This window comes from Mobula hypostoma, chromosome 14, assembly GCF_963921235.1.
Source record: "Mobula hypostoma chromosome 14, sMobHyp1.1, whole genome shotgun sequence".
NCBI lineage: Eukaryota > Metazoa > Chordata > Chondrichthyes > Myliobatiformes > Myliobatidae > Mobula > Mobula hypostoma.
This window is the reverse complement of record NC_086110.1, coordinates 11,153,385-11,171,407: the sequence shown is the minus strand read 5'-3', so window position 1 is coordinate 11,171,407 and position 18,023 is coordinate 11,153,385. Positions and strand designations below refer to the sequence as shown.

General features: G+C 42.6%; 1 protein-coding gene and 1 long non-coding RNA gene across 2 annotated transcripts in view; both read right to left on the bottom strand.

The window, feature by feature from the left end:
• Positions 1–11,032, bottom strand: part of mmp15b (matrix metallopeptidase 15b) — a 93,251-nt gene extending 82,219 nt beyond the window's left edge. The window contains exon 1 of the mRNA XM_063066669.1: positions 10,862–11,032. Within this exon, the coding sequence (XP_062922739.1) occupies positions 10,862–10,966 (105 nt within the window). The 5' untranslated portion in view covers positions 10,967–11,032. The remainder of the gene's footprint in view (positions 1–10,861) is intronic.
• Positions 11,033–11,556: 524 nt separating this feature from the next.
• Positions 11,557–18,023, bottom strand: part of LOC134356436 (uncharacterized) — a 50,927-nt gene continuing 44,460 nt past the window's right edge. Inside the window, exon 3 of the long non-coding RNA XR_010020351.1 lies at positions 11,557–12,333. This is a non-coding gene — a long non-coding RNA (uncharacterized LOC134356436). The remainder of the gene's footprint in view (positions 12,334–18,023) is intronic.

Below are 18,023 nucleotides of genomic sequence, written 5' to 3'. Positions count from 1 at the left end.
GCATACAATGCTCATTTAATGTCGGTGCTACCATTTTAAAACAAACACCCAGCTAACATCTTCTCATTCAGCAGCAGGGAAGACGTCAGACTGTACAATTTGAAAGGTTCATTATTTAATTTGCAAATGGATTGCTGAATGATTTTTACTGGCTGTTTCAATGATTGCACATCACGGTATAACTGTCTGGTGCCTTTTACACTGTAAGTGTCCCTAAAGCTTACTGAATGTGATGTGGTGCACTCTGAGAAGATTGATTCTGCCTTCAGACTTCCTAAGTAAACATGTAGCTCCCTATAACCAAGTGCATTAGGGGGGATTTCCCCTGGGATTATTCTGCATATAATATGACAGAGATGATGAGTAGAGGCTTGCAAAGTACAATTTGCTAAGAGTTGGAGGAAATGTTAGAAATGAAGGGATCCCAACAAAAGGCTACCTCTGCCCAGAGTCTTCTGGGTTAAATTGCCTAATTGATCTTCAATATGTGAAATGTTTACATTTCAGTAAGGATATCATCATTAAAATCTGCCATGCATTCCAATTATAATTCCAATATCGGAGCAGGGATCCATCATCATGAAGTGCTTCGAGAGGCTCATCATGAGGCACATCAAGACCCTGCTGCCCCCTTCACTGGACCCCCTGCAGTTCGCATACCATCCCAACCATTCAACAGATGACGCCATTGCCATCACCCTCCACCTGGCCCAAACCCACCTGGACAAAAAAGACATGTACATTCGAATGCTGTTCATAGACTTCAGTTCAGCATTCAACACAATCATTCCTCAGAAACTGATTGGAAAGTTGAGCCTACTGGGCCTGAACACCTCCCTCTGCAACTGGATCCTAGACTTCCTGACTGGGAGACCTCAGTCAGTCCGGATTGGAAGCAGCATCTCCAACACCATCACACTGAGCAAGGCCCCCCCACCCCACTCAGGCTGTGTGCTCAGACCACTGCTGTTCACTCTGCTACTCTGCTGCAACACACAGCTTGAACCACATCATCAGGTTTGCCGGCGACACGACCGCGGTGAGTCTCATTGGCAAGAACAATGAGTCAGCATACAGAGAGGAGGTGCAGCAGCTAACGGACTGGTGCAGAGCCAACAACCTGTCTCTGAATGTGAACAAAAGAGATGGTTGTTGACTTCAGGAGGACACGAAACGACCACTCTCCGCTGAACATCGACGACTCCTCCATAGAGATTGTTAAGAGCACCAAATTTCCTGGTGTTCACCTGGCAGGGAATCTCACCTGGTACCTCAACACCAGCTCCATAGCAAAGAAAGACCAGCAGTGTCTCTACTTTCTGCAAAGGCTGAGAAAAGTCCATCTCCTACCCCCCCATCCTCACCACATTCTACAGAGGTTGTATTGAGAGCATCCTGAGCAGCTGCATCACTGCCTGGTTCGGAAATTGCACCATCTCGGATCGCAAGACCCTGCAGCGGATAGTGAGGTCAGCTGAGAAGATCTCGGGGTCTCTCTTCACGACATTACAGACATTTACACCACAAACTGCATCCATAAAGCAAACAGCATTATGAAGGACCCCACGCACCCCTCATACAAACTCTTCACCCTCCTGCCATCTGGCAAAAGGCACCGAAGTATTCAGGCTCTCGCAACCAGACTGTGTAACAGTTTCTGCCCCCAAGCCATCAGACTCCTCAATACGCAGAGCCTGGACTGACACCAACCTACTGCCCTCTACTGTGCATATTGTCTTGTTTATTATTTATTGTAATGCCTGCACTGTTCTGTGCACTTTATGCAGTCTGGGTAGGACTGTAGTCTATTGTAGTTTTGTGTTGTTCTACGTAGTCAGTGTAGTTTTTGTATTGTTCATGTAGAACCACGGTCCTGAAAAACGTTGTCTCATTTTTACTGTGTACTGTACTAGCAGTTATGGTCGAAATGACGATAAAAAGTGACTTGACTTGACTTGGGTTAGGGAAATTGCCTGCCACAGAGTCTCATCTTGGACTCCTTCTAGGCTGACTTAGTTATGTGTAATAATTCATACAGTTAGATAAAGCAGTTCAGATGCTCTCTAATAAAAGAGAACTCACTATACTTCATTGTCTTGCCTAAGAACAACAGGTGGAGTTTGCATGTTTACTCATCTTAAGGATGCCAATTACTCTGCTTTGTGAGCATTGTAATATCAGCAATGAGCTATATTGTTGCTCAAGGCAATTCTAGTCACTGAACGCTCAGTGGATTGTGCAGGTCACTGGCAGTTTTCCAAGTGGGTATGTTGCATTCATTCTGCAAAGTCTGGTGTACTATGTCATGACTCCAATTTGCAAATCATACATAACTAAGCAGTATACAAATTATGAAATCAAGGCCGGTGAATGAAAAATGATTGAACAGGCTACTGGCATTTACAAGCTTTTGTCTCATAATTTCTCCTCCAAGGCAGCTGTCAAGAATCTTGGTGATCTTGCTTCTTGCTGAAAAACATGCTGTCATGAGTCCATAATGTGTCAGCGGCTGCAGAGCGATCAGCTAAAGAACAGTGGAAGTAACAAGAAGAGCAGAAGGCAAATGTAAATGAAGAACAGAAGTGGAGGCAATTGAAATAGCTCTTCTATCACTTGACTGTGAATAATTCATTGGAAGTGGAATTGGTTTATTATTGTCACATATACCAAGAATCAGTGAAAAGTTTATTCAGATAAAATCGTTACACATTGCATTGAGGTAGAGCAAAGTAAAATAACAGAATAAAGTGTAACATCTACAGATAACGTAAACAATAAGCTGCAAGATGGTAGGAGGTAGATTGTGAAGTCAAAAGTTTATTTTATTGAACTAGGGACCATTCAATAGTCTTATAACAGCAGGGTAGAAGCTAACCTTGAGCTTGGGGGTTATATGCTTTTAGGTTATTCTATCTCTGCTCAATAGAAGAAGAGAGACTGTACAATCTTTGATTTTGCTTGTTGCTTTACAGAAGCAGAGAGAAGTATAGACCATGGAGGGAGGCTGGTTTCATTGATGTGCTGAGATGTCTTCACAACTCTCTGCAGTTTCTTCCGGTCAAGGACAGGGCAGTTAACATACTCATGGGATAAGATGCATTCTGTGGTGCATCAATAAAAATGAAAAGGATTGATGGGGACATGCCAAGTTCCTTTAGCATCCTGGGGAAGTACAAAAAGTCATGACCTTTCTTGATGTAGTTGGATCCGGACACATAATTGGTCATGTTCACTCCTAAAAACTTAAAGATCTTAACCTCAGCACCATTGATGAAGACAGGGGCATGTACACCACCACCCCACCACCCTGTCTTCTGAAGTCAATAACCAGCTCTCTTGTTTTGTTGACATTGAGAGAAAGATTATTGTCACAGCACCACGTTACTAAGCTTTCTCCTTCCTGTACTCTAATTGTTATTTGAGATGCAGCCCATTACACCGACATCATTTGCAAACTTGTAGCTGGAGTTAGAGTAGATTCTGGCCACACAGACACGGGTGTACAGGGTGGAGAATAAGGGACTGAGGATGTAACCTTGTGGACTGCCAGTGTTTAGAATAATTGTGGTAGAGATGTAGCTGCTCATCCTTACTGACGGTGATCTGCTGATCAGAAAGTCGAGGATCCATTTGCAAAGGGAGGCATTAATTACCAGGGTGCAGAGTTTGGTGATGAGTTTGCTTGGAGTAATAGTATTCAGGGCAGAGCTATCATCAATAAACAATAGTCTGACATAGTCTTTACTGTCATGACGTTCCAGAGATAAGCGTAGGGCCGGCAGGATGGCATCCGCCATAGACTTATTTCAGCAATAGGCAAATTACAGTACATTGAGGTTGTCTGAGAGGCTGGAGTTAATGCGCCATGACTAACCTCTTGAAGCACTTCAAGATGGTCGATATCAGAGCCATGTAGGATCCACAGATTGAAGCAAGAGGTTAAAAATGTCTGCAAATGACCCTGCCAGCTGATCTGCACAGAATCTAAGGACACAGCCAGATATACCATCTAGGCCAGATACTCTCCATGGTTTCTCTCTCTGGAAAACTGATCTTACTTCCACCGCAGTGATGGTGGTTTCAGGTACACTGAGAGCTGTTGGGGTGCGTGGTGACATACCAATTCCCTTCTGTTCAGAATATGCAGAGAATTCCTTAACCTCACTGGGAAAGGATATGCTGCTGTTGGCAATGCTGTCTGACTTCATTCTGTAGTTCATTATAGTATGTAATCCCTGCTACAGCTAACAGTTGATCTAGAACTTGACTTTGGCCATCCAACTGAAATTTCAATATGCACAAGCACAAATCCTTGTGTCACTATGACATATCCTTTAAACCATAATGCAAAATTGGAAGCCAACTCAGGGCATACAAAATCAAATTTATGACTCAAGTAGCCTTATCTCATAGAAACATTATCCACACTTGTGTCGCACACACAAAATGCTGGAGGAACTCAGCAGGCCAGGCAGCATCTATGGAAAAAAGTACAGTCGACATTTTGGGCCAAAACCCTTTGGTAGGACTGGAGAAAAAAAGCTGAGGAGTAGATTTAAAAGGTGGGGGAGAGGAGAGAGAACCACCAGGTGATAGGTGAAAGCTGAGGGGGAGGGATGAAGTAAAGAGCTGGGAATTTGATTGGTGAGATGAGGTAGGAGAGGAAAATGGGGATGGGAAATGGAGAAGGGGGGTGCAGTTGAGGGTCATTACTAGAAGTCCAGGATGGGGGCTACCAGACAGAATATAAGGTGGGGTTCCTCCAACCTGAGCGTGGTCTCATCACAACAGTGGAGGAGGCTGTGGATGGACATGTCGGAATAAGCAAGGGAAGTGGAATTAAAATGGGTGGCCACTGGGAGATCCTGCCTGTTCTAGCAGAGATGCTCAGCAAAGCAGTCTCCCAATCTACGTTGGGTCTCACTGATGTACAGGAGGCCACAGCCGGAGCACCGACCATAGTAAATGACCCCAACAGACTCACTGGTGAGGTGTCACCTCATCTGGAAGGACTGTTTAGGGCCCTGAATTGTAGTGAGGGAGGAAGTGTAGGGGTAGGTGTAGCACTTGTTCCGCTTGCAAGGGTAAGTGCCAGGAGGGAGATCAGTGGGAAGGGACAAATGGACAAGGGAGCCACATAGGGAGCGATCACTGCGGAAAGCAGAAAGTTAGGTGGCAGGAGGGAAAGAAGTGGTTGGTGGTGGGAACCCGTTGGGGGTGGCAGGAGGTTTGGAGAATTATGTGCTGGACGTGGAGGTTGGTGGGGTGGTAGATGAGGACAAGAGGAACCCTTCTCTGGCAGGGTGGCGGGAGGATAGGGTGAGAGCAGATGTGTGTGAAATGGAAGAGATACATTTGAGGGCAGCATTGATGGTGGAGGACAGGAAGCCCCTTTCTTTGAAAAGGAAGGGCATCTCCTTTGTTCTAGAATGAAAAGCCTCATCCTGAGAGCAGATGTGATAGAGACGGAGGAATTCAGAAAAGAAAATGTCATTTTTACAAGTAGTAGGGTGGGACAAGATGTAGTCTAGGTAGCTGTGAGAGTCCATGGATTTGTAATAGACATCGGTGGATAAGCTGTCTCCGGAGATAGAGACAGTGAGATCGAGAAAGGGAAGAGAGGTGTCGGGAATGGACCAGATGAATTTTTTTTTAGATTATGAGAACACTCAGTCCTCTTTTATTGTCATTTAGAAATGCATACATGCATTAAGAAATGATACAATGTTTCTCCGGAGTGATATCACAGAAAACAGGACAAACCAAAGACTAACACTGATAGAACCACATAATTATAACATATAGTTACAGCAGTGTGAAGCAATACCATAATTTGATGAAAAACAAACCATGGGCATGGTAAATAAAGTCTCAAAAGTCCCCGAGTCGATCAACTCCTGAGTTCCCGATAGCAGGCGGCAAAAGGGAGAAACTCCCTGCCATAAACCTCCAGGCACCGTCAACTTGCTGATGCCTTGGAAACAGCTGACACTGAGTCCATCCTTCCGAAAACTTCAAGCCTCTGACCAGCCCCTCTGATACAGCCTCCCAAGCGCCATCCTCTGCCGAGCGCCTTCGACCTCGCCCCGGCCACAGAAACACGCAAAGCCGAGGATTTTTGGGACTTCTGCTCCAGAGATTCCAGGTACCACACAGTAGCAGCGGCAGTGAAGCGGGCATTTCAGAAGTTTTCCAGATATTCCTCCGTACTCTCACGTCCGTCTCCATCAAATCAGAATTGTGCACGGTCTCCTACCTTACAGATAACAGACATCACCACCAAAGTGGCCGCACGCGTTGCCGTCGTGCCACCATCTTTTCCTCCTCCTTTGAGGGCAGGGTGGAAGATGGAGGCAAAATGGATGAAGTTGATGAGTTCAGCACAGGTGCAGGAATCAGCACCAATGCAATCATCGACAAACCGTAGGAAAATTGCAGGATGGTCACCAGTGTAGACTTGGAACATAGACTGTTCCACATAGCCAACAAATAGGCAGGCATAGCTAGGACCCATGTGAGTGCCCTTTTGTTTGAATGAAGTAGGAGGAACCAAAAGAGAAATTATTGAGAGTGAGGACAAGTTCTGCTAGGTGGAGGAGAGTGGTGGTGGAGGGGAATTGGTTAGGTCACACTTTTGTGTTTGCTTGGTGCCTCTGTTTAGTATGCCTTGTCTAGTGGCCACAGCATGGCTGATGAGAGGCTGATACTTTCTGCATTGTAGTGGACGAAATTGTACCTGGGCCTGGAAAACTGCTTCTGACACTTCTGCACCTAGAGAGCCTTTGCTCTGGAAAACACTATCTTGAAATCAGGAACAGAGTCCAGGGTGGCCAATAGGTTGCAGGAAGAAAAGTGTTAGTGTTTATAGTTGAATCATGAATATAATCGGCCAGACACTAAATTTGTTTTCCTCTTAGCAGTACCTCAGTGGTAATTTGCCGGGAACAATACTGCTGTTGAATGAATAAAAGGTGATGATGAGACAGAATACAGGAGTGAGGTAGGGCATCTCATTGAGTGTGCTGCAGCAGAAACCTCTCATTCAACATCATTAAAACTAAACAACTGATTGTTGATTTCAGGAAGGGGAAGGAGGGCAAACATGTGCCAGTCTATGCTGATGGAGACAGTCAATAGCTTTAAATTCTTGAGCCTTAACATATCGGATAGTCTGTCCTGGGCCTACCACATAACTGCAAGCACAAGGAGATTTGGCATGTCACTGAAAACTCTTGTAAGTTCTATAGATGCACATTGAAAGTATTCTAACTGATTGCAGTGTGGGCTAACACAGCAACTTGAATGCGCAAAAAGTTGCAGAGAGTAGCAGGCTCACCCCAATACATCATGGGCACTTCCCTCCTCACCAACTGTAGTAACTACATCTATTACTGAAGGCAACATCTATTATCAAAGAGCCCCACCATCACTGGATACGATTCCAGATATTAACATCTCCAATGACTTTGTTTTTTTTTTGAAGGGCTTCTTGGTTCCTCGCATATAGATTATATTTCTGATACTTTCCGACTTCACCAACTTCCAATATGCTGATAGAAAGTTTGAAGCCCTTTTGTGTTATGCCAATCTTTCATTGTCTCTTTGGTCCCACTCAGTTCTAATCTGTCACCAGCATCTTCTGTAGCCACAGTACTATTTTAAGAGATGAAGGCTAGTTTTTAAGCAAAACTACTACCTGCATTGGGATCAACTGATGTGGATTAGTCACATGTCCAGACTTTGGTGCCCTATCTAGATGGATATCCAATATAACAGCTGTGTATCTATCCAGTTCCTGTGGTGTAGTCTTATATTATAATCAGACGAAGCCAAAATTCAGGAAATTTAAACAGATTTCTACCGATAAATATCAGAAAAAAGTAGCTATTTGTAATGAACACATAAATTTAGTCAGATACAGAAGTTTTATTAGCAAACATTAATGCATAAATATGCTGATCACAAATATTTTCTCAGAAATTACATAACACAAAACAAAAAAAAGCCTACTGATTGATTCAATGTTTTCATATATAACCTTAACACCAAGCAATTCTAAAATAACAGGGAGATGAAAAGAATGTGGCATTGTCTTTGTGAGTGCAGATTTGTATGAGTTATTCATTAGGGTCATGTGCCATGCCATTGAAAGAATTTTGATTGCCCATCAGCTCTGTTTACATTTGTTGTGGTGGTTCAAATTGTTGCCTTAACAGGTTGCTGCAGAATTAAGTCAGCATGTCTACAGTCAGGATATGAGACAGTAACCTAAATAATTCATTACCTTTGTCTATTCATCAGCTATACCTTGAGGGAGTAGACTCACTTTTTGTTCCAAAATAAGGCAGAGTTAATGTGCAGGTCCTGCAAAGCAACATGCATTTTGTCAATGGACAATGGGAAGCCATACAATTTTTGCAAAGCAGTGTGCTTGTCCTGCCTGTAGGTGTCCAGCAAGTGAGAATGAAATCCAGTCAATTAAGAACTTAATTGACCTTCTTTATGCAACAGCAGACAGCAGACTTCAACACTAGAAGGAGCCCAAGACATAAAAGCTCAGTCAGTTATATACTAACAATGCAGATCTCTCCCTGCTCGGAGTCTGCAGTGACCATTGTATTTTGCACCAATAACTAGGTGACATTCATACTTCTACCTTCAATAAAATATATCCTTCATCTTTTTAAATCTCAGCAGTGCAAGTTTAAGGAGAAGCAGTTGAAATATAAATATAGTTTTGCAATAAACGTTCATCTCTCTAATTTCTTAAAAGCAGTTATTATGCATTTAGTATTTTGGGGTTTGCAAGATCTACATTCCTTGAACAAACAGTTTCTCCTGATTTTTTAATTATACTTGGAAGCGACTATCATAATCTCCAGTTCTTACTCAACTCTTCTAATACTATCCTATCATCCCAATGACGTGCCAAAAAAAAAGTCCATTCACAATTTAGGTATAATCCTTGTAATTTTTGTTCAAAGTTTCTCCTGTGCTTCTATAACTTTTTTATAGTATGTGGGTCAAAATTAAGCACTGTTCTCTGAAAAAGATTTAATCAAGACTACACACATTTCCATTAACTTTTCAATTCCATCCCAATAGCAACAAACCTCAGTGCTTTGTTTGTTTTTATATAGCTCATTATAATTAGTGACATATCATCGTTAACTCTAGATTCTGCTAGTTCATTTTAATCTTGTAAGGCTATGCTGGCCTCATTATACTTCCTAATAAAATGCAATGCTTCACACTTGTTTACATGAGAATCCATTTACCAACTACATTCTGCCCATTCTGAAAGTTTATTAGTGTTTTGTAATTTGCTGCAGACCTTCTCTGCCATATTCATCATCAACAAATTTAGAAACTGTCTTCTCAATTTCAAAGTATAAATCATTAACACAAATTGTTAACAGCAGTAGACCTAGCATCAATAGTAGTCTAATACACCACAAAATCACCAACAAAATCCTTAATGATCATATAGTTTTGGGGTGGACTACTGAATAATGACTCTTCTTGCAATAACCACCTACAATAATGGTAGTTAATGTGCTTATTTATGCAGTATGATAGTTTTGTGTTGTCAATATTTGGAGTGTCTATAGTTAATGTTTTCAGGTGTCCATCATTTCACAATAATCACCCAGCAGTTACATATTATAGTCAAGGTAAAAGGTCAAATGATGTCAGTACTTGGGTTTAGATCAGACCAGAATGGAAGTGGCTTATAGCAATCTTCAGAACATAATTCTGATTCAGATTCTGCTTATAAGGAGCTGTCTGATTTTTGGAAAGCAAATAACTGCAGATGCTGGAAATCTGAAATAAAACAGATGATGTCGGGAATATTCAGCAAGTTAGGCAGCAGTGAAAAGAGAAAAGGAGCTAACATTTCAGGTTAATGACATTTCATCAATGTGAAAGATTGTCGGTTTTTCTCTCCACAGATATAGGCTGGCCTACCAAGTATTTCCGGCATTTTCTGTTTTTTTTAATTTAGGTTTAAATATGCCTGTAATATATGTACACAGTTATAATGCAGAATATTAATCAGTAAGTAAGATGACCTTTTCTCTTCCAAAGTTTTACATTCTCATGCTTATTCCCTTCATGCATATTAATGTGAACTCAATCCATGCATTTTAATAAAAGTTAATCAGCAAACTTTAATACATGCAACTTAATACTGAAAATTAATCAGTCAATGTTATACTGGATAATGAGCCTTCCATGCATCTTTGTGTTATAAATATATATAAATACATCTTGCTTGAAAGTACGTGCATGCAATTTATTATTGTTTATTTACTACGAAACATTAGCACTGTATAAAGAAGCAATCCACGTATATTAAAGTGCATTAGGGATGTCATTCATATTAAAAATGGCTAAGAATTATTTGCTGTATATATGTGATATGGAATGAATAAATTCATATATATCCACCCAAAACTAGCTAACATACAGTCTAGATATGTATTTTAACTATATATATATATATATATATATATATATATATATCTGTTAATCCATTCATGATATTGAGTGAACCATGCGTATTAATACGATCCAGCACTATTTACACACTAAGACTAGACAATAAACCCAAGCATGTATATTAATGTTCGCCACCATGCAATGCATTAACATTCGTCAGTACTAACCATTTAATCTATCCATATTAATATTAAATAAAGATTAACCGTGTGTATCAATATTGAATTTCCCGGTGCGTGTTAACACAGTGTAGTTAGATCAGCAACAGTTCCCATGATGGTGCAAGTACTGTAGCAGCTGTGCATGCATCGACTCGACTTGCGTCTGACTCCAACTGGAATCTAGATGTCTTCTTTACCTCTGCGTTAAAGTTGTCCTGCTCAGCCCGGCTAAGCATGGCGCAAAACCCAAGAATGAGAGTGGGTACTTTCCAGTCGCGGAACCAGCACACCTCACCGGCCATTTCCAAGCGATGCACTTTGGCTCTAGCGCCCGAGCCCGGGTTACCCTTCAGCGATCGCTCGCTCGCTCTCCCTCTCTCTCCCTCCCCCTTCTCTCCCTCTCCCCTCTCTCGCTTTCTCATCCGTTCTATAATCATGTACTGACCGAAGAAGTCAGCGCCCTCTACGGTTTAACAATCGGGAGACCATTATTACTTCCAGTCTAGGGACTGTCTCAAAATTGACTCGCTTTCCTGAATCGAATTATTAGTTTTCATCTTCCCAGTTCTCGGACCTATTATGATTATGCCATGTCTGTACTTCCCCTGCAAAGCCGTTTTTCTGCAGTCTTCTCTACAAACGGAATTTCTATTCGCTCCGCGTTCCTGGTTTCTCTTTGCCTTTTAATACTCTCACATCACAACCAAATCTTCCAGTAATATTTTTGTCTAGTGAAATTTTGGAAAACTGCACTTAACCATGCATCACAAAAATTCATACACGTACATGCAGCCCTATACACAGACCACTTCTGTATGTTGAACATCATTAACATGGGAGTCATCGACAGATTTTAATTTACATAACCTTTTCAAATATGTGTCCACCTACAGCCATTAAAAAACAGCGTGTCTTACACAGGACAGTAAACATGTGAAAATTTGCGAATACCAACCATACTACGGGAAACCCTCAGCTAACATCAGCAAAGATAAACATAATTAAGGAAATCTAGTTTTGTTACATGGGTGCATGCCAGGCAAAATGACACCGATGTTCTCTCATTATCATTTCCTTTATTGTCTTCTCCATCTTTCGTTCTTTGTTCTCAACCTGCTTGGTTTTTGGAGAATTCCCTCTTGCAAAAACGATGCGCGTGTAAGATGTAAGATGCGTGTAAGTTGTTTCACCAGAACTGTTGTAATAACTCGTATCCAACACATTCTACTGAAAATAAAACTAAAGTGCCTGGAACTTCTGGCAAATTTCATGCACGTACTGGATTGCCAGTCCAAAACTGAAGGTGGTAGGAAATCACAATTCCATTCGCAAGCGACCCACTAAATGGAAGAGGTGGTCAAAATGTACATACAGTATATTCGTAGATTACAACAGAATTACTGACTATGATCATTAGTATTACTAATAAAAATATGCAGCTGCCATGTAGAATCGGGCTGCGTGAAGTCTCCAGGAATCCGCCGACATTCAAGATTACCATTTGGTTTGAATTAGAGTACTGCGTCTCCGTAAGAATATCCTGTAGCGCCCCTTGCAGGAGAACTTCTAACTGATTTCAGCTGTTCAGGGATCCACTGATCGATCAAACCGCGTTCGACATTCCGTCTTCCATTCGCAGTGAAGTGCAACCTGGGTGCCTTCGATATTCCTTGATGGTAAAACATAAATACATTGTCAGGCTCAAAGACAACATCTACCCAACTTATAACCAGGCTCAAAGGCAGTTTCTACCCCGCAGTTATAAGACTCTTGAACTAACTTCTTGATCTCTCGATCTACCTCGTTTCGCCTTACTTGTCTACTTGCAAATTCAGCTTCCCAATAACTGTAATTTAAAGTGCAATTTAATGTGGATAAATGTGAAGTTATCCACTTTGGTGGCAAAAATAGGAAAACAGATTATTATCTGAATGGTGGCCGATTAGGAAAAGGGGAGGTGCAATGAGACCTGGGTGTCATTATACACCAGTCATTGAAAGTGGGCATGCAGGTACAGCAGGCGGTGAAAAAGGCGAATGGTCTGCTGGCATTTATAGCAAGAGGATTCGAGTACAGGAGCAGGGAGGTACTACTGCAGTTGTACAAGGCCTTGGTGAGACCACACCTGGAGTATTGTGTGCAGTTTTGGTCCCCTAATCTGAGGAAAGACATCCTTTCCATAGAGGGAGTACAAAGAAGGTTCACCAGATTGATTCCTGGGATGGCAGGACTTTCATATGAAGAAAGACTGGATGAACTAGGCTTGTACTTGTTGGAATTTAGAAGATTGAGGGGGGATCTGATTGAAACGTATAAAATCTTAAAGGGATTGGACAGGCTAGATGCAGGAAGATTGTTTCCGATGTTGGGGAAGTCCAGAACGAGGGGTCACGGTTTGAGGAAAAAAGGCCAAGCTTTTTAGGACTGAGATTAGGAAAAACTTCTTCACACAGAGAGTGGTGAATCTGTGGAATTCTCTGCCACGGGAAACAGTTGAGGCCAGTTCATTGGCTATATTTAAGAGGGAGTTAGATATGGCCCTTGTGGCTAGGGGGATCAGAGGGTATAGAGGGAAGGCTGGTGCAGGGTTCTGAGTTGGATGATCAACCATGATCATAATAAATGGCGGTGCAGGCTCGAAGGGCCGAATGGCCTACTCCTGCACCTATTTTCTATGTTTTCTATGTTTTCTATGTAACAATGTATTCGGATTCTGTTACGTTTTCCCTTTGTTCTTGAGTATGGAATGATCTGCAGGGCACGCAAACAAAGGTTTCATTTTATACAGGTCTCAATAATAAGCCTCTTACCGATTGACATGAAATGCTCACTGTTTTCACTTATTGTAACTAACTTCACTGATAAGTTTGTACTGTTCTACTATTAGCACAGCCAGTTTGAACGATTGGTACAGCATTGAGGGCCGAAAGGCCTGTATTGCGCTGTAGGCTGTCTATCCTCTCTTATCACAAAAAAAGTAAAGGACAACAATGGCATGGAGACACTCAACTATTTAGCACAATAATCTGGAATTTTATGGAATCATACTGTACAAAAACTGGTCTATTCGGCCCACCTCATTCACGCTAACTGGGATGCTAATGCACCCTGATCATATTTGCTTGCATCAGGCCCATACCTTTCTATGTATGTCCTTTCTAACCAAGTACCCTTCCAAATACCTTTTGAATGTTCACAACTCCTCCCCCTCTGACAGCTCATTTCTGACATTCACCACTCTCTGTGTGAATTGATACCATTTAAGCTTCTTCACTCTCACCTTAAATCCATGCATTCCAGTTCTACACTCCCCTGCTGAAGGAAAAAGGCATCTAATATATCCTATCCATGCATGCCAAATTTTATAAACCTCTATAAGTGCACCCCTCAGCTCCAATATTCTGGTGAGGATTAACACAGGCTATTCAATTTCTCCTCACAATTGCATCCCCTCCCCCCACATTCCAGGCAATATCCTGGTGAATATCTTTTGCACTCTCTCTTTACCTACCACATCCTTCCTGTGTCATGGTCCGGTCCGTGGACTCAGAACTTCGGGTCTGAGGTCAGCTGTCCCTCGTTTGGTTGAGTTGATCATAGGCACCTGATTCCCATCTTGGGGCTTGGAATATGTGGCCTTGGGGTCGAGTGTGAGCTGCTGGTTTGTCTTGTCAAGATCCCCTGGGAGCAAACCGCTGGTGGAAGGCTAGAGCGGCCACTTGCCATCTTTAGGCCATGTTGGGGAGCCATCCCCTCATGGAGTCTTGCTGTCAGTTGTTGGAGCTGTCTTTGCTGTATAGATTTGGCTGTTTCTTGGGCCAGTTGAGTGACTGCCAGCCAATCTGAACTAGGTAGGGATCTGGCTGTTTCTGTAGCCAGCTGAGATCGCTGGCCGTAACTGCGACTCGGAACAACCCCGATGCAGAGATGGAACTGTCTATTGTTCTTTCGTGTTTGTCTCTTCTTGTCCTCACCTCCGTGGGGTAAGTCAGGCCATTCTGCCATTGCCCTGCGGGGGCATCAGTCTTGCCTTGTCCTTGCCTCTGTGGGGTAAGTCAGGTCGTTCTGCCGTTGCCCTGTGGAGGGACCTGTCTTGTCTTGAATTTGCCTCTGTTGGGTAAGTCTGGCCATTCTACCATTACCCGACGGATGGTCCTGTCCCACCTTGATGTGGAGAAGAAGTTGAGTCCCGGCTTGTCTAAGTATAAGTCCCGGCTCTCTGTCTATGTACTGTCCTGTCACATGTTGTTGTCGTGTTAAAGATAAGTCCTGGCTTTTTGAAGGATAAGTACTGGCTCGATGTACAGTTCCCAGTCTGAGCTCCAAGCCTCCAAGCCTTGAGAGCCAAGCCCCAGCCTCCAAGCCTCGAGAGCCAAGGCCCCAGCCATGTCATGTCCTTGCCTGGTTCTGGGGTCCGAGTCTGAGGCAAGCCCCAGGTTCTGGGTCCTTGTCCTGTCTCTGGCTTGGAGTCCAAGCCTTGTCTCCTGGTCCATGGTTTCTAGTCCTGGTCCCTAGTTCTTAGTTCCTTGTCTGGGTTCCCTGTATAGTCCATGTTCTAGTCCTAGTCTGCCTTCTTGTCCCTGCTCCTTGTCTGTATCCTACTCTTCCCTACTCTAGTCAAGTCCTGTTCCTTGTACTTCAGTGTCTGTGTCTTGCATTTGGGTCCGTTTCCAACGCCCCCCCCCCCCATTGTGACATCCTGTAGTTTGGTGACCAGACCTGTACACAATATTTCATGAGTGATCAAGTCAATCTTTTGTACAGCTGCAACATAACATCCGAACTCATACACCCAGTGCCTTGGCCTATGAAGGCAAGCATACCAAATGTTTTTTCACTTCCCAATCCACCTGCGTTGCCACTTTCAGGGTGCTATGGACTTCCTACCCCAAAGTTTCATGTGCATCAATGCTCCTATGGTTCCTGCCGTTTATTCCACATGTCCTACTAAAATTTGATTTCCCAAATTTCCAAATTTAAAGTGCAGTAGCCTAAACTAAATTTCATCCTACTTTCCAGCTGATTAGTGTGCTGCTGTACCCTTAGACAACCATATTCACTATCAATTTTCATGTTGTCTGCAAATTTACTCATCATACCACCTACATTCTAATCCAGATTATATATATATTCAAAACAACGTGGTGCTAATCCCTGCAGTATACCACTCATTGCAGATTTCCAGTCAGAGAAATGCCCATCACTACTATCTCTGCCTCTTATCACCAAGCCAATTTTGGATCCAGTTTGCTAATGAATCCTGTGTTCTTTAACTTCTAGATCAACCTACCAAGCTTTACTAAATGATGTAAACCACATCTACTAGTCTGCCTTCATCAATTTTCTTGGTTACCTTATTATACTTGTCAGATTTGTTAGACATGAGCGCCCTACAAAAAACCATGCTGACTCCTTCAATTCAATCCTTAACTTTCCAAGTTAACATAAATCCTTGGCAGTCAAAGTGAAGGATAATCCGAAGAGTTTTTACAGGTATATTAAGAGCAAAAGGATTGTAAGGGATAAAATTGGTCCTCTTGAAGATCAGAGTGGTCGGCTATGTGCGGAACCAAAAGAAATGGGGGAGATCTTAAATGGGTTTTTTGCTTCTGTATTTACTAATAAACTGGCATGAAGTCTATGGAATTAAGGGAAACAAGTAGTGAGATCATGGAAACTGTACAGATTGAAAAGGAGGAGGTGCTTGCTATCTTGAGGCAAATTAAAGTGGATAAATCCCCAGGACCTGACAGGGTATTCCCTCGGACCTTGAAGGAGACTAGTGTTGAAATTGCAGGGGCCCTGGCAGATATATTTAAAATGTCAGAGTCTACGGGTGAGGTGCTGGAGGACTGGAGAGTGGCTCATGTTGTTCCGTTGTTTAAAAAAGGATCGAAAAGTAATCCGGGAAGTTATGGGTCGGTAAGTTTGACCTCGGTAGTGGGTAAGTTATTGGAGGGAGTACTGAGAGATAGAATCTACAAGCATTTGGATAGACAGGGACTTATTAGGGAGAGTCAACATGGCTTTCTGCATGGTAGGTCATGTTTGACCAATCTATTGGAGTTTTTCGAGGAGGTTACCAGGAAAGTGGATGAAGGGAAGGCAGTCGATGTTGTCTACATGGACTTCAGTAAGGCCTTTGACAAGGTCCCGCATGGGAGGTTAGTTAGGAAAATTCAGTCGCTAGGTATACATGGAGAGGTGGTAAATTGGATTAGATATTGGCTCAATGGAAGAAGCTAAAGAGTGGTAGTAGAGAATTGCTTCTCAGAGTGGAGGCCTGTGACTAGTGGTGTGCCACAGGGATCAGTGCTGGGTCCATTGTTATTTGTCATCTATATCAATGTGGTAAATTGGATCAGCAAATTTGCTGATGATACAAAGATTGGAGGTGTAGTGGACAGTGTGGAAGGTTTTCAGAGCCTGCAGAGGGACTTGGACCAGCTGGAAAAATGGGCTGAAAATTGGCAGATGGAGTTTAATACAGACAAGTGTGAGGTATTGCACTTTGGAAGGACAAATCAAGGTAGGACATACAGGGTAAATGGTAAGGCACTGAGGAGTGCAGTAGAACAGAGGGATCTGGGAATACAGATACAAAATTCCCTAAAAGTGGCGTCACAGGTAGATAGGGTCGTAAAGAGAGCTTTTGGTACATTGGCCTTTATTAATCAAAGTATTGAGTATAATAGTTGGAATGTTATGATGATGTTGTATAAGGCATTGGTGAGGCTGAATCTGGAGTATTGCGTTCAGTTTTGGTCACCAAATTAGAGGAAGGATATTAATAAGGTTGAAAGAGTGCAGAGAAGGTTTACAAGGATGTTGCCGGGACTTGAGAAACTCAGTTACAGAGAAAGGTTGAATAGGTTAGGACTTTATTCCCTGGAGCGTAGAAGAATGAGGGGAGATTTGATAGAGGTATATAAAATTATGATGGGTATAGACAGAGTAATTGTAAGCAGGCTTTTTCCACTGAGGCAAGGGGAGAAAAAAACCAGAGGACATGGGTTAAGGGTGAGGGGGGTAAAGTTTAAAGGGAACATTAGGGGGGGCTTCTTCACACAGAGAGTGGTGGGAGTGTGGAATGAGCTGCCAGACGAGGTGGTAAATGTGGGTTCTTTTTTAACATTTAAGAATAAATTGGACAGATACATGGATGGGAGGTGTATGGAGGGATATGGTCCGTGTGCAGGTCAGTGGGACTAGGCAGAAAATGGTTCGGCAAAGCCAAGAAGGGCCAAAGGGCCTGTTTCTGTGCTGTAGTTTCTATGATTTCTATAAATCCTGCTTCTTAGAATTTTCTTTCATAGCTTCCCTACAACTGTTAAAAGGCTCATCTTTTTGAACAAAGGA